Consider the following 15499-nt stretch of genomic DNA (forward strand, 5'->3'; position numbering starts at 1 on the left):
GTGTTCCTGTGTCAGCATCTGCTGAACAGGTTTTAGTTCTCAGACCAAAACACGCTCCCAGACTCATATTTATATCCACATTCATAAATAAATGTGTACACTCAGCTGGTTTTTTAAAGGTCTCCATTTTAGAAGTTTTCATGCAAATTTCTCCCAAACGTTGAGTAATCCATCTAAAGACAAACCAAACGAATAATATAACCTTCCTGAGTGTACGTCAGCCTTCTTACCACCATATAAACATAAAAGTACTCCAAAATGTCTCTTAGCAGAGGTTCTGGGGACGATCTGTGTACCCAGAACTTAGTTTAGCATTGTGACGCTCACACACAGGTTTAAACATTACCAGCGACGCTTGCTGAGAGTAATTAGATGCACAGAGCGTAAAACTGAGTCAGGTTGGCCTTTAGACTTCTGCCATGAAACCGTGACTCTGGAAAAATGAATTCACTGGATTTAACTTGATTAAAACGGCAAAGAGTGAAATTTACTAACATTTCAAGTTTTTGATTTCCATTATTCTCTGAATTTGGTATTTTTAATAGACAAAAATGTACCATTTAAAAAAATCTGGATCATTCCTTATTCAGGTATTCCTGCTGACTTCCATATTCAGGCATATTCCTTCTTCCATTCTCACCTCACTGTGCCCACTCCGTGTTTCTGGTAGTTTTGAATTGGGGCCATAAATCAATCTGTCCTCACGAGGCTAAGTTTTACCCACACACCGTAACGCTCAGCCCTGCTTGGCCATCACCGTGTGGGGTGCTCTGATGTGTCGGGGTAAGAAAGCAGTGAATTGAAAAGGCCACCGGTGTCCAGTCCTGTTTTTGGACTCATTTTGACAGGAGCTGCACCACGTGGCTCTCAAACTGAAACATGTGACATCCAGCAGACTCCAGCGTAATGCTGCCGGATGAGTGCGTGGGGTATCCTGACTAAAGCCATATTGGGATTAATTTGTGATGAAATCAGCTGCAGCTGCTTTAGGAAAGCGTGAGCCGAGGTTATCACTCCTACATCAGTGCACCATGTTGAAAGTCTTCTAAAAAAAAAAGAAAAAAGTTTAGCTTTGTTAGCTAAAGTTCACCATAACCCTTAAAAACGCCTTCAGCCAGTTTCCCGTCTACTATTTGATGCGGCGATGCACCTTAACCATGCAAGCTCTGCTTTACAGGATTCAGCCCCGTTAACTTTAAATGATGCAGAAATCACAGCTGAGCTTTTAACAAACCGCACCAGAAGTCCTGATATTGATTCCTTACCCTCTGGGTGGCCATCGGATTCACTTCATTTAGGCAGCTGTTGGTTCCTTCCTGTGTCTTACGGTGGATATTTCATGGAAATGCAGCATTTGTCTTTGAGTTTATTTAATAAAACACAATTTTTCGTGGAGCTATTTTGACTCTAGATTGACTTAACTTCAGGTCACGACTTGGATCAGCTGCTGCAGACTGAAGCAGAGACGAAGCAGTTGAAAACTAGCCTGATAACTTTAGGTCAAGAATCCTTGTTTATCCACTGTTTTTAACAAGGAAGATAAAAAGTTAAATAGTTGTAGCCGATTTGATTGGATTTTATTCTTTGCCTGCACAACCATGACCAATCGAGAAGACTACCAAGAAAAACCTGAAAGATTTCAGCTTCGGATCCCTTCTGATTCTCCATCATATGTACATATCTGTAAAAGTGAGCAGAGAAGGGATTTCTGTCGCACTCTTACCTATTTCCCCCAGGGTTACCACAGCAAATGGATCCACATGTTTGATTTAGCACAGATTTTTCCAGGACAGGAGCAGACTGGCTTGTGAGCCCTGAGGCAGATGTGTTATAACCACTACACCACAAATGCACTCAGGGGAAAAAAGATAAAAACAGTCAATTTCTTTATACCCCCCCCCCCCCCCCCCACACACACACACACACACACACACACACACACAATTCAGGGTGTGCTCTCCATCGACACTTTTTTTTTCACAATATTTGCAAAGTGTTTGTCCGTTTTTCACCATAGAACGTCTGCTGTTTGATTCTGTGACACAGTGAGATCAGTCTGAACATTTTTGATAATATTAAATCTGTGTTTAGTGAAAAATGAGCAGAAATCAAAATGCATCTGTGAGTCAGACCTGGAGAAGCAGGAGATAACGAACGGATAGTTTGGACCGGTGCTGTTTATGTTTGAGGTGTTTTAACAGTTTCAGTAAGAAAGTACGAAACTCAGAAACAGACCCACGTTTTTTTGTTTGTTTGTTTGTTTTGTGGAGGTTTGTGGAGGATGGAAATAATTCACCTCTCCGCCTTGAGAGCATACAACTTCATTTTGTCGGCGTGCACCATCATCAGAGTTTTCACTTGAAGCCAGAAATAGCTCAAGTGGAAAATCAGATTGAGCAGGATACAAACGGTGACGAGGTGGAAGTGCGTACGTGATAACGACCTCACGATCCACGGCGTGACCCCACAACGTGATGGTAAACAGTCAGTTACCCACAGCAACCAATCACAGAGGGCAGGCTGTCCCGAACGCCAGAGTTCACTGACAGTCAGCGAGCTGTGTGTGTGTGTGTGTGTGTGTGTGTGTGTGTGTGAGAGAGAGGTGCAGTAATGAGCTGCAGAGTGTGTGTGTGGGTGGGTGGAAGCACCAACAGTAATGAGTTGTATTGTTAGCCGCGCTGTTATCAGTCGTGTCATTGTGGAGAAGCAGGCTGTGAAAATGCGAGCCACACTCAGTGACAGTGTGGAGGACACTTGCACTGACGTCATGGATCAGATCGCCGTTCTTATTTTCCGTCTTCCTCTCGGGTCGAGTTTCTCTCCTTGGGATGTCTCTCTGCTCGAATCACATCAGACACTCAGGGGAAAAAAAAAAACTCTTTTCAGGGATAATTTAGAAGACTTTTGTGATGCATTTCTAAATAATTTGAATGAAGAACAAGAATCGACATTCATCTGTCCTGCTTTCAGAGGACGTTTCTGCCAAATAATCGATTAAGTAGAAAAATTAGACTCTAAAAAGTCAGAAAACCGTCTAATAGACGAGGTTAAACACTGCCGAGACAGCTATTGCTCATGCATTTAAAGGACATTTGAAATCACTAGTCAGTAATCAAGTCGTATTTTAACTGCCAGTGAAACATTAGCTTGCTTACTGTGGCTAATTTTAGCAGAGCTAGCTAGCATCAGAAAATAAGACAGAAAAAGAATACAAATTTTTTTATTCACTTCGTATTTTAAAGTGTGAAAGTATTCAAATAAAGTGCTGACATCAGCAGAATTAAAGAGCAATAGTAATGACGCTGAGTAACTTAAATGGAGGTAAAAGAATACAATAACAGCTTCACCTTGTAAGTCTGCAGGAGCTGCACAACACCGTCACACAGAAAAACTTCTCTTTTAACCACCTGTGTAAAATCCTGGTTTTCCCCCATGTACCTGCAGTGACTTCCATCCACCTTTAGCTCTTCCGGTCATACAGACTGAGCGCTCCAGTGATTCTCACCAGCTGCTAGCATCCCCTCCTTTGTCGCCTTTGTTCTTTCTACCTCGAACAGTCTTCTGTAATATTCTACAAAGAGCTTACGTTCACCTGGCTTGTCTCGTTGTTGTACTCATGATACAGCTCTGTCCTCCAGTTGATTTCCAAACCTGTTATTTGCCAGTTTCATATGTACTACTGCAGCTGCGGTTCTCTTTTTGCACCTTCCCCTTTGACGTAAAGTCTTAGACCACAGTGTCAAACAAGTGGTCTGCACCAAAGGGTCCAGTCTGGCATATTTTATGAACTTCCAGCTGTTCTCTGCACCAGGAAAATAGTTTTCAGATAGTTCGGAAGTGGTCATACCATGGTGGCTCCAACAGGCCCCGGGCACGTCCTCTGTAAGGACTACACATCTCTTTGATTTTTCAACAGTTACAGGTTCTTCTCAGTGACGAGTGGATGTGGAAAAACTCTAGAAATGTGTGAAAGTGGAAGCATCATGAAATCTTAACATTTTAATGGAAAGAAGGACAAATAACTTTTGAAAAAGAATAAAAAGGACTTTAGTACAGGTTTCTATGTAATGGTTTTACTGGTCGAGCCAGTCAATACCATGTTGGACTTTATGACTCATAAACTAAACACTGTCATAAAATTCACCGCCCCCATGTTTGACCCAGCAGCTGCTGCAAATTGATAAAACATGAATAATTAATATAACCGGCTAATATTTCAGGTGAAGTTTGTCTGCAGCTCGCGTGAGACACTGACAGCTGTGACCTGCTGCTTCCTCCACATCATGTGATTGGCTCATTCAGATTTTTGTTCTCTGCGTCTCTGTGGGTGGTCGTTGAACACGTGCCTTTCATTCTCAATAAGACACAAGTTGAATGTAAAAGCTATAGAAGACCTATTGACGGGGTCAAAAGGGGAATTCTCCAGAGGAAAACTGCCCGTGTTACTCAAACGTGATTAAAAACCAGCTCTTTGGTGTTCAGGCTTTTAAAAAATAGTGTGTGTGCAGAACTTATTTTCTGTTCTGTTGTTCGAGCTGAACAAATTGACCAAATATTTACGTCAATGGTCAGTCTTGCTGGTGTCGAGTGATAATGTCCACCTTTTGAGAGTTTGGAGGTGTGGCAGTGGGATAAATACGACAGAACAGTGTTTTGGTCTGTTTTCACTTGCTGATTAGTTTGACTCCCACTGAGGGCACGGTTATGTTTAGGCACTACAATCTGCTTGGTTAGGTTGAGAAAATGATGATGGTTGGGGTTAGAAATCCATCCGTCTGCTGCTGAAATGTGCTGCATCACAGGACTGATACACCCTGTTTATCTGAGAGATTCCAGAGCTTTTAATGAAACAGCTAATAAATGTCTTCAAAGTCTCCTCGTCCATCTTAGAGAAGCAGGGACTGACTGACCCAATCACTGACACGCAGGTTGGTTTGTCTCCACGTGTGAGGCTGTGGATAGTTTATGTGGTTGTTGTTTTGGTTTTTTTTTTACTGATTAAGTGTGGACAGTCGAGTGTTCGGTGTGGCTGGTCTTGGCTTTTTGTTCCAGCTTGTCTCTGGGAGGTGAACCATCATCTTCAGGGTTTTTATCAAAGCTGCAGATTCCTCTCATTATCTGTGGCATGGACATTTTATAAATCTGCCTCATAACTGGCAAAAGCACAGTTTTGTTTTTTCCAGAGGCAGAAAGTGTGTCTGGCTCCATCCTTAAAGTATTTTCGATCATACTGCAGCTTCTGCAGTATACAGTATGGCTAAGCATTAGTATGAAATTGGATTCAACTGTCCTCAGAATGTGTGCGCATACAAAACATGTACAAGGGATCTCTATTCCAGGTAGGAAATGTTTGTGCTGTTAGATTTCTCCTCGTTTTCCCAGGTTTCTGTGTCTTCTATACTAATATCTGCTCTCTGTGACCAAACATGAAGACACGACTAGAAACAAACTGTCGTAAACTGGATGTTCAGAGCAGTCTGAAGGCCGAGCTTGTGGTCCACCGGGACTTTGGCTCTCTCTGTGTTATCTACCCTTTCCCTCACCCCCAACCCTCCTTGAGCCTGGTCCTGCTGGAGGTTTCTTTCTTTTAAAAGGGAGTTTTTCCTTCCCACTGTCACCAAGTGCTTGCTAATAGGGGATTGTGTGATTGTTAGGATCTTTATTACAATTATCAATATCTATAACTAAAACTGAATTGAAGTGAATTACTCGTGCTTCTACAAAATCTGAAGATGAAACGAAATCCTGAATATGTTTCATGTGAGTATGAACTGCACAGCAGGTCGTCTTCGATGGGGAATCTGTTGAAACAATCTAACATAAAGTCAGGAAACACACAGTATTCTGAAGTAAAGGTGCTTGCTGTGTGAAGTGGAGCACACATGCCGAGTCGTGTTGCACTGAGCGAATATGCAGACGGAGATTTGAGGGAAATGTTGTGCTGCGTTCGATTTTAGTTGTAAGCACTCAAACTGAACTCGCACATCATTTCCATAAACAAGCTGTCCACTCCGTTAATCCTCGCACGGGCTAATCTACCGGAAACCCGATAACGCTACATTATCTGTCCAACTGTCCAACGCCATTTATCATCCTGAAGTCTGCTCTTCACCACAGCTTCCATATTTTTCTGGTCTTTTCATGTTTAACATATTTCAGCTCTTGTGTTTTAATTTCTTCCTCTGATAAATGTGCTAACTCATGCTCATCACTTTTGTCTTAATCACTTTCTCTTTTGCTTTGCTTTCTCCGTCCATCACACTGCCTTACCTCCCTCGCTGGTGTGGTTTTATCCTGGCGTAGCCATGTGTGTCTGATGGATCACCCGCCTTTACCGCTCACACACAGGGACACACACTGCGCACTGTTTAAGTGGTTATCGTGTGTGTTAGAGACAGAGGAAGGCGATAGATCACAAGGACTGCAGGATGACATCTGTTCATTGGTCTGTGGATTGGTCTTTTTATTAAAACTCCTTCTAATAACAGCTCAAAGCTTGTACAACTGACCACTATTATTTTCGTTTCCTTGGAAGAATTATTATTTTATTGCAAATGTTGTTATATTATGTCTCCCTGTTATGTGCATCGTTAAAGCACAAAGTCCAATAAAGAAGCACAGACTGCTAACGCGTAGTTAGGTTTGATCAAACACTGAAGAAAATTTGCAGTAAACCGAGCGAAACTATATCTCCCACACATGCAAACAGTATATGCACATGATGGACCAGCTGGTCATAATGTTTTGCCTCATCAGTATTTAATATATCAGTAAATAAGGCAAGTTTGGCTCTTAGTGTATGTTTGTCTTAATGCTATGCTGTCCTTTTGTGGTGTAGTACAGACTGAAACTAACTGTGGGGTTATTTCTAACTCAGGATCATGCTTTATACTGAGGATTTAGATCAGGGGTGGGGGAGCTCCAGGCCTCAAGGGCCGGTGTCCTGCAGGTTTTAGATGTGTCCTTCATCCAACACAGTTGATTTAAATGGCTAAATGACCTCCTCAACATGTCTCGAAGTTCTCCAGAGGCCTGGTAATGAAATAATGCTTTGGATTCCGGTGTGTTGACCCAGGGTGATATCTAAAACCTGCAGGACACCAACCCTTAAGGCCTGGAGTTCCCCACCCCTGATCTAGATGTTGGATATATTCACCATGCTTGCGGCTCAGATCTGGGCTTACTGAGCCAAAGGAAAAAAGAAAAGGTAGCTCAGTAGCAAACAGTTCAACTCCTCCATTATGCATTTGCTTTATAGATTATAGGAAAACACAATCTTGTCCAAAGCTTTCAGAGAATTGCAGTTTAAAGTCATGGAAACCAAAATTCCAGATCCATATACTTAAATAAGGAAATGTTAAATATATTAGCATAAAAAAATAAGAAACAAAGTGTTCTTTCTTTTTAATTTCGAGTTGGATAACAAGACAAATGAGCTTCAGGTTGTGTTTTTTAAGTTTCTTAGTTACCAAAGCTGAAAGTAAAAAGTCTGTTAGCGTTATTATTACCCTTCAGATCAGAAATGTACACATTTCTGTGGTTCTCGCTGTATTTACTCTTTGTCATCATAAAAGTGATGTCTTTGGTGTGGTGGACATTTGAGGACTTTGCTGCTTTGATATGTCACAGACAAAACAGTGAATGGATTTACTGAGCAACTCTTTGCACATTCATAAAGAGTGAGTACCTTGAAGCACTGCTATTCAAAGATTAAATGTGTATATTCTGCTACATAAATGCTGCGTGACTTTTGCCTGAGAGTGCCATTTTGCCACCAGCTTATTAGTCCTTTAATTACTCATTTCATTCATGTTTTTCTTATGTTAAATAAAAAATATTTGAGGAGACATGAAACGTTCTTCAGACTTTAAACTATTTCTTCCTGTGGCCTTTTTCTTCTCTTACCTCTCCTCATCGCACATCTTTTATTATTCTTGTTTTCTTTGTACATTTTTCCTTCTTTGTGCTTTGCTGCAGTCTTGGCAGCCTTTGCCTTCTTTGCCTTACGACCGGCTGTTAAAGTTGATTAAAGAAGGGCATTCCTCATCTCAGTGGCTGAGTCACTGCACGGCCACTTTGCTTACTCATTCCCTGAAAGGCCATCCAAGCTTGTTAAGTCTGATTCAGATATTTGATGGAGCAGGAGGAAAGCCCGATGGACAAAAGGATGCTGATAGTGTGGTTACTGCGTGTCAGCGATCACAGTCGAACACAAAAACAGAGTCTCAGTCAGGTTTCAGAGCTCATCACAGTACAGAAAAAACAGCTTTAGTGAAGGTTACAAATGATCTTCTTACAGCCTCAGACAGTGGACTAGAGCATGCTGTAGGTATTACAGGTGCTGCGCTGCAGTAGTTTGTATCATATCTATCTAATAGACTCCAATTTGTTCATGTAAATGGAGAGTCCTCTTCACATGCTGAGGTTAATTATGGGGTTCCACAGGGTTCAGTGCTAGGACCAATTCTGTTTACATTATACATGCTTCCCTTAGGCAGTATCATCAGAAGGCATAGCGTACATGACACCCAACTTTATCTATACATGAAGCCAGATAACACACACCAATTAGTTAAACTGCAGCAATGTCTTAAAGACATAAAGACCTGGATGACCTCTAATTTTCTGCTTCCAAATTCAGATAAATTTGACCTTATTGTACTCAGCTCTAGAAATCTGGATGAATGGATGGATGCCGTTACCTTGGCCTCCAGTAACACTGTGAGGAATCTTGGAGTCATTTTTGACCAGGATATGTCCTTCAATGCACATATTAAACAAATATGTAGGACTGCGTTCTTCCATTTGTACAATATCTCTAAAATTAGAAATATCCTGTCTCAAAGTGATGCTGAGAAACTAGTTCATGCATTTATTACTTCTAAAAATTCCCTGAAAAGCCTTCAGTTCTGGTTCAGCTGGTCCCTCTGCGGCATTTCAGACTTTTGCTGCTATGAAACTGTTTCACAAAAGCAATTTGCAGGTACTCAAGTTCAAGAGTCCATCTATGTTTTGTTATTAAACCTGACCTCTTAAATCCAAACGCTGAACACTTCTTCAAGCCACTTTTTAACCAATCAGGAAAAAACCTCAGCTTAGTGTTATTAGCGTTGGGTTGTCAGATGAGTCAGAGATGGCAGGTGAATGTAAAAATCAGCAGTAGCTCAAACACGCTAAATTGATTAAGTTAAACAATAATATAATCTGAACATGTGTTAACATTTCTTTTGACCATACCCAGCTCATGGCTAATGGTGTGTATGGGTTTTTATAACTCCAGGAAGCAAACGCGGCAGGTGAAAATAACCAGTTAGGGTGTTTAATTCACCTTCCATCTCTGTGATGGATTATAACAAATCAAAGGATATGCAAGTTAAACCTGCAGCACATTTACAGAGCAGGATTTCTTCAATCAGTTCTGTTTTTACAACCTCAACAGCACCCAGCAGACTTCATCCCCCGTCTTCTTCACTGTTCAATCCAACACAAAGCTGCTTCTAACACCTGCAACAGCACAAATCTTTAAGATTCACGAAAGTGAAGCAGAACCAAGGTTGTACTTTGAAAGCTGAAATCATGAGCCACTCTGCAGCCGGGACAGATGACAGTGAGGCGGTGTGTCATTCAGCTGATAGCCTCGTCCATGCTGAGGCATGTCATTCAGATGATAGCCATGTCCCGGCTGATTATAGAGTAAAGAGAGGGAGGTGGAGCTGCAGCTGTATTTTCTCCTTCACTGGATCGGCTGAAAGCTCTGTCTGTGGAAAAAGACTTCAGCCGAAAATATATTCAGTCAGGATTTTTACCTCTTGAGTTTGTTTCAAACAAAATGTTGAATTTTATTTCTTATTGATAAACTCACACTGAATATTTGTATGACATTGTGCAAATGCTCCAAATGAAAAAGCCTGACCCCTGACATGTGGACTTACCAAAGAGTGTCAAAGAGTGCTAAATAAATATAAATCTAATGTTCAAAAAGATGAATTTACAGTTTCTGTATACAGTGGCACTGTGGTGAAGAGGAAACATGATGGAAATGGCAGAGATTAGGGGAAACAGAATTCCTGCCTTATTGGGGGTAACTGTTTTTCCTTCTACTCTTGACATATCAGGTGTCCTCGAATTGCTGTATTGTGTGACTTACAAACAATATCTGATTTTGTAAAAATGCACCAGCTAAACAACCAAAAAGTATAAAATGGAATTTAGGCTCCGAAATTTAAATGTGAAGGCTTTAAAATTACAAAATGTTATATTAGTTAGCTTCATACAAACTGCAGTAAGAAAGAAATCAGATACAGATACCGTTTTTTTTTTTTTTCAGTCTTCGGCAGGCAGGTCGTTTAAAATCATCCAGGAGGAATGGGGGAGGGGATGATGGCTCGGTCGTCTGCAGTGTTGGCACTTAGATGAATGAAGTGTGAGTTTTTGGCCTCTGATGTCAGAGTTCCTATATCTTTCTTCTTGAATGTTCCATGTTCCATCACTGAGAATAAGAAGTGGGCTAAAGGCTGAAACAAAGTTATCGATACCCACGTACATACGAACAAGACCTCATAGTCTGCGATGCTAAGATCAGGACTCTTGTGGATGGTGGTTGCTCTTTAAGACTGTGACTGCATGTCAAGACGATTAGATGTCTCGTTGATGACGCTGTTTGAAAGACGAGAACAAGAAAAAGCTACATGAAAGTACAGGAAACATTTGGGTATGAAGAGTTTAACATGACTGACACTGACAAACTGTCCTGTTCTGATTCGAGTCAGTCTGAGTAAATATTCTGGTATCTGGATGGTTGAACTAAGAACTACCTCGACTCCATCTGAGCCGGCCGGCTCCAACTTCTTAAAGCGCCGTGGTCACTTTTAACCCAATGAATGAATAAGCTGACAGTCCCAGAAAAATCTAAAACATAAAAATATGACTTTAAATTTTTATGATTTAGCTCTCAGCTGATGTCGTGACTGATTTATGTGTTTGTGCTGTGAAAGTAAACCCAAATCAAATGTTATTTCTTAACAGACACTCTTTCCTCTTCATTCATATTGACGAGCTTCTGGGAAACACTCAGTATCTGTGGTTTGATGTAAAACCACCGCAGCTGAGATGAAACCTGGATGACGAAGAGAAAATACTGCAAATATAAAAGCATGTTTTTATTAATACACTCTCAGTCCTGCTCAACCTGCTGGTGAATCAGTGGAGACTGATGAAAGCAAGAGGATGAAGTGCAATAAATGGATTTATGTCGATGGACAGCTCTTAAACTAGCTTTCACAAACCTGAGAGGATGTTCTTTGGAGGCAAACACAGGAAAGAAAAGAGTTTGTTGTGCAGACCTGGAGTCGGCGCGCTCTCTAAACGCCTTTGTGCCCGACCTGATAATGGAAGCTAATTCAGGTGGAACACTTTGATGTGTTTGTGAGAGGAGACAGAGACCACACTTAACCTGAACTCCTCTGTTGTTTCAGAGCTGCAGGTAATTTCAGCTGGAAGCTTGAGAGTGATTTAACTTTACCACAGAGAACCAGCTGTTACCTGCCCAGTCACATCTTCTTTTTTTGCTGCAGAAAAGAACATTCAGTTTATTCCAGATTTTCTCTGGATACGCGCTTCACTTTACATCAAACTTCACAAGCTCTATCTTCTGATTTCTAAAAGTATATAAATTGTAAGAGTTTTGGTTCAGACATCATGTTTCTGTCAGTGATGCCAATGCTTGCTTTACAGTCCTGGATTAAATCTGTGTTTAACCTTGTGTGGTGGAAATGAGCCTCATTTTTCAGGGACTTCAGTTTTCATTAATATGAATATAAAAATCCAGAAATTTCTATATATTGTGGTTTTCCCATCATTACGGAGTGAAAGCATCAGATTCTTCTCTCACTGTCAGTCATTCCTTACTTGAACCATCGAGGATTGTCAGTAAATGCCGACTCAGACTTGCAGAGCCTCAGGAATCATCTTGTTTGTTCAAGCACCAAAAAACGTGATTTTACTGTGATTTTAAGCAGTAAATCCTAAATCCATTAGAAGATGGAAACAGAATATTTGGCTTTGTGTTTAGTGTTTGTTTTTTTTATGAGTGTCATAAAAAATAGAAATATTCCAGATGTTTCTTGCACCGTATTCTGTAAATCGTCAGCCTGACATGTTTAGTACGTCTGCAGACTGCAGGATGTTTTTTGTTCTATTGATTCGGTTCATTTGATGCTGCAGGTTCAAATCCCGGTGTGAGTGTGAGGTGCTCTTGAACAGCATGTGTGTGGTTGTGTTTGTGCAGGTGGTGGACTGTTCCTGGGACGAGACGGTGAAGGTGTACACACCTGCGTGCCTGTCGGCGGGAGCGCACAGTGCAGCTCCTTAAAATGCCCACAGACCTCTGAGGACGATTTCACCTCGGCGCTGGTATTCGAGCACTTCTCCCCGATGAAGCCAGCGCCTCGTCCTGAACCATAATGACTGCTTCGTCGACCCACACCCGACTCTTCACTTCTTCCACAACGTTGTTCAAGATCCGAGCCCCAAACTTCAAACTGTGAATGGTTAAGACACGCCACAGACGTCATTGCTCTGACACTTTGGTACCAAATCGGAGCCAAAATTCTGAAAACATGTTTCACAGGTGGCTACTGGACCCTTGTTGCTATAGGAACTGGAAAACACCAGCCACCATGTTTGGGCAGATGAGCTGGACATTACTCGGTCCCACAACTGTGATCGACTCTGTCAGAATAAAGCATGTGTTGGCTCTCTGAGTGTTTGAAAAGCAGATATTTTACTGTGATGACTTTTGTTCTTGGTTTTGTGATTCTGGGCATTTCACATTATCAAACAGTGGCACCCCCGTATCCAACGCTGCCTAGCACAGTGGCACGGCGGTGCAGGGGTTGGGTTTGTTGCCTCACAGCGGGAAGGTTTCTAGTTCAAACATTTTTGTGTGTGTACTCTGGCTTCCTCCCACTGTCCAGAGACAAGCGTGTTGAGTTATTCTAACTGACCATGGAAGTGTGGTAGATACATGCACACACACGCAAACACACACGTCTGGTTTGCATTCCTCATGGGGACATCCCATTGAGATAATGCTTTCCCTAGCCACTTACCCTAACCCTAAACCTAGCCATAACCCATTTGTAACCTTGACACTAAAACCACTTTTTGAGTGTGAAAAATGCCTTTAACCTGATGAGGACCTGGATTTTGGTCCCCACCAGTATAGTAAATTTCAGATTTTGGTCCCCACCAAGATAGGAAGAACCCCCCCCCCCCCCCCCCCCCCCCCAACACACACACACACACACACACACACACAGAGAGCTATACTGTTTGCTCTCAGACCTGGGAACTTTGGAAAGACTCAGAAGTTTAGGAGTGAAGCTAACACCTCACACTGGCCTGAAACAAGTCTGCCCATCATCAGTGTGTTTAGTGTTTTTATTTTTGAATATTAGTTGCTGCAAGTTAATTTATCATTTGTTTCTCAATCAGGGATATTTTTGTGTCTGAGTTGAACTTTGACCTTTGTACTCTCTAATCAGTTTATTTGAGTTAAAACTGCAAATGTCCTTTATGTTTCACACGTGACTGAAAGGTTTACGGTGAGTTTATTTCACAGTCAGTGGAGACGCCGTGATAATATTTTTCAGCCGGCACCAGCTTCAGTGTTTGGCGATGTGCCTTGAATAAAGCAAATTTTAATAGTGTGGATCATTTTTTGTGAAACACGCACATCTGTATCACTGGAACATTTTCATACGGGGAAAATGAAAAGTTAAAGTCTATCCCTCACTTTGGAAAAAAATGGGGATGATCACACTGATACTGATTCATGTTTGTTTGCATGAAGACGAATTCATGTCCAGGAAGATGAATTATTTTACAACATCATTTTACATGCTGTGAGACTCTCTTCAGTGTCTTCTGGATAAATCTCAAATATCCTTTGAGTCCTTTCAATTTTTGCAGGTTTCACTGACATAAAATGTTGATTATATATATAAATTGCAATACTTTTAATATTGATATTTTCCGTCAGTGTTAAAAAAAAAACCTGCTCAGTTTAAGTTCAAATTGAAATGAGACATTGTGTACGAGCCCACAGACGGGTGAAACTGTCGCTGGCTTCAGGCGACGTGGTTTCTCATTCCTTCACCGTGATTGTGTGCTACACATTCATTTGGAAATCCATATTAAAAATGGATTCACGCCTGTTCAGTTCTGTGTTTGAAGTTAAATTACTCGGCCTAATCTATATTACCTATAGTTTCTAGAACAATGCATGCATGTATTTGCAGTTTCCCCTCCTCCCTCTCTCAGCGAGTTCCGGTCTAAATCCTCGGCCCGTTTTAATCTCCCAACGTTTGAAAGCGCCTCCGTCTTCTCCTTTCTCCGCGTGTTAATTGGAAGCTAATGGTCTGAGCTCGATAAGGGCGGATCTCCCTCCCCTGTGGCCTGCAAACTGATTTTCTGATGAAATATTTCAATTAAAATATTGTCCAAGTCATTTCCACGCCTGTTACGACTGATGGTGGAGTCTCTGTTTTTCGATAAGGAGGAGGTGGAGGAGGCTTAAAGGAATGAAAAATAGAGATGTCTGTTTCTCCAGGATCATGGCAGACGTCCAAATATACATAAAGGGTTTTTGTTGTTGTTTGTTTTTAGCTCTATCGAAGGGAAATCTTAATACTGCGGTAGATAAAACTTTCCATTAAGAAATGATTCTCTGTGTCTGATGTGGAAGAACACGAGTTCAGCCTCATCCAGGATCTTTGGGATGAGCTGGGCGCCAGAACACAGGGATGGAAATCCCTGCAGCAGCATCACTTTCTCAGTTCAAGGCTGGAAGCAGGGATGTCACAGAGTCCCCGCCCTGTTTTATACCGTTACACATGCGGCGATGTCCATGTTTCATCGTCTGTGCATGCTGGGCAAGGATTAAATTTGATGATCTGAATCTTCTCACACTCACATCCATTCACGAAGGGCTCAAATGCAAGAGGACACACACAAGGGTGATTAATGCTCTGTGAGTGAGAAATTATCCACCAGTTTAATGCTGATATCAGTTATGTAGATGGAATATTTTACAGTAGGTCGCACACCTGCAAACATCGGGCATGCGCTTCCAACAGCCGCTGCATTTATTCAGGTGACGTATCCTCCAAAATCCTCCACTCATTCAGCTTCCGGCAGATGCCACAGATGTGAGGTCAGGGGTGCCTGCATTCATACACAAGTATGAATGCAGGTGTATCTTCACATTCTGGCTTGTCGTTGTCCCACGATTGATCAGGTGCCCAGTGCCGTGTGCCAGGGTCTGCTGAGGTGAACCAAGAATGTGTCATTTCATTTCTCCACACACCTGGAGAACAGGGAACCTGAAACCTGCTCCACAGATCCGGGCCGATTCCATGAAACACGGAATTAATAAAACTCGTTTAGTGCAAATAAATGAGCAGCTCATCTCCGAGGTCTTAATCGAGTAAACCTCTGA

At 41.7% G+C, this 15499-nt stretch overlaps 1 protein-coding gene across 3 annotated transcripts in view; it reads left to right on the forward strand.

Annotated features, from left to right (window-relative positions):
- Window positions 1-13264, forward strand: part of pex7 (peroxisomal biogenesis factor 7) — a 60491-nt gene extending 47227 nt beyond the window's left edge. For all 3 annotated transcript variants that reach the window (XM_063495456.1, XM_063495455.1, XM_063495457.1), the window contains one exon: window positions 12287-13264. In XM_063495456.1, coding sequence (XP_063351526.1) covers window positions 12287-12370 — 84 coding nt within the window. In that variant the 3' untranslated portion in view covers window positions 12371-13264. The remainder of the gene's footprint in view (window positions 1-12286) is intronic.
- The last annotated feature ends 2235 nt before the right edge of the window (window positions 13265-15499 follow it).

The sequence above is a fragment of the Pelmatolapia mariae genome, linkage group LG15 (genome assembly GCF_036321145.2).
Source record: "Pelmatolapia mariae isolate MD_Pm_ZW linkage group LG15, Pm_UMD_F_2, whole genome shotgun sequence".
Taxonomy (NCBI): domain Eukaryota; kingdom Metazoa; phylum Chordata; class Actinopteri; order Cichliformes; family Cichlidae; genus Pelmatolapia; species Pelmatolapia mariae.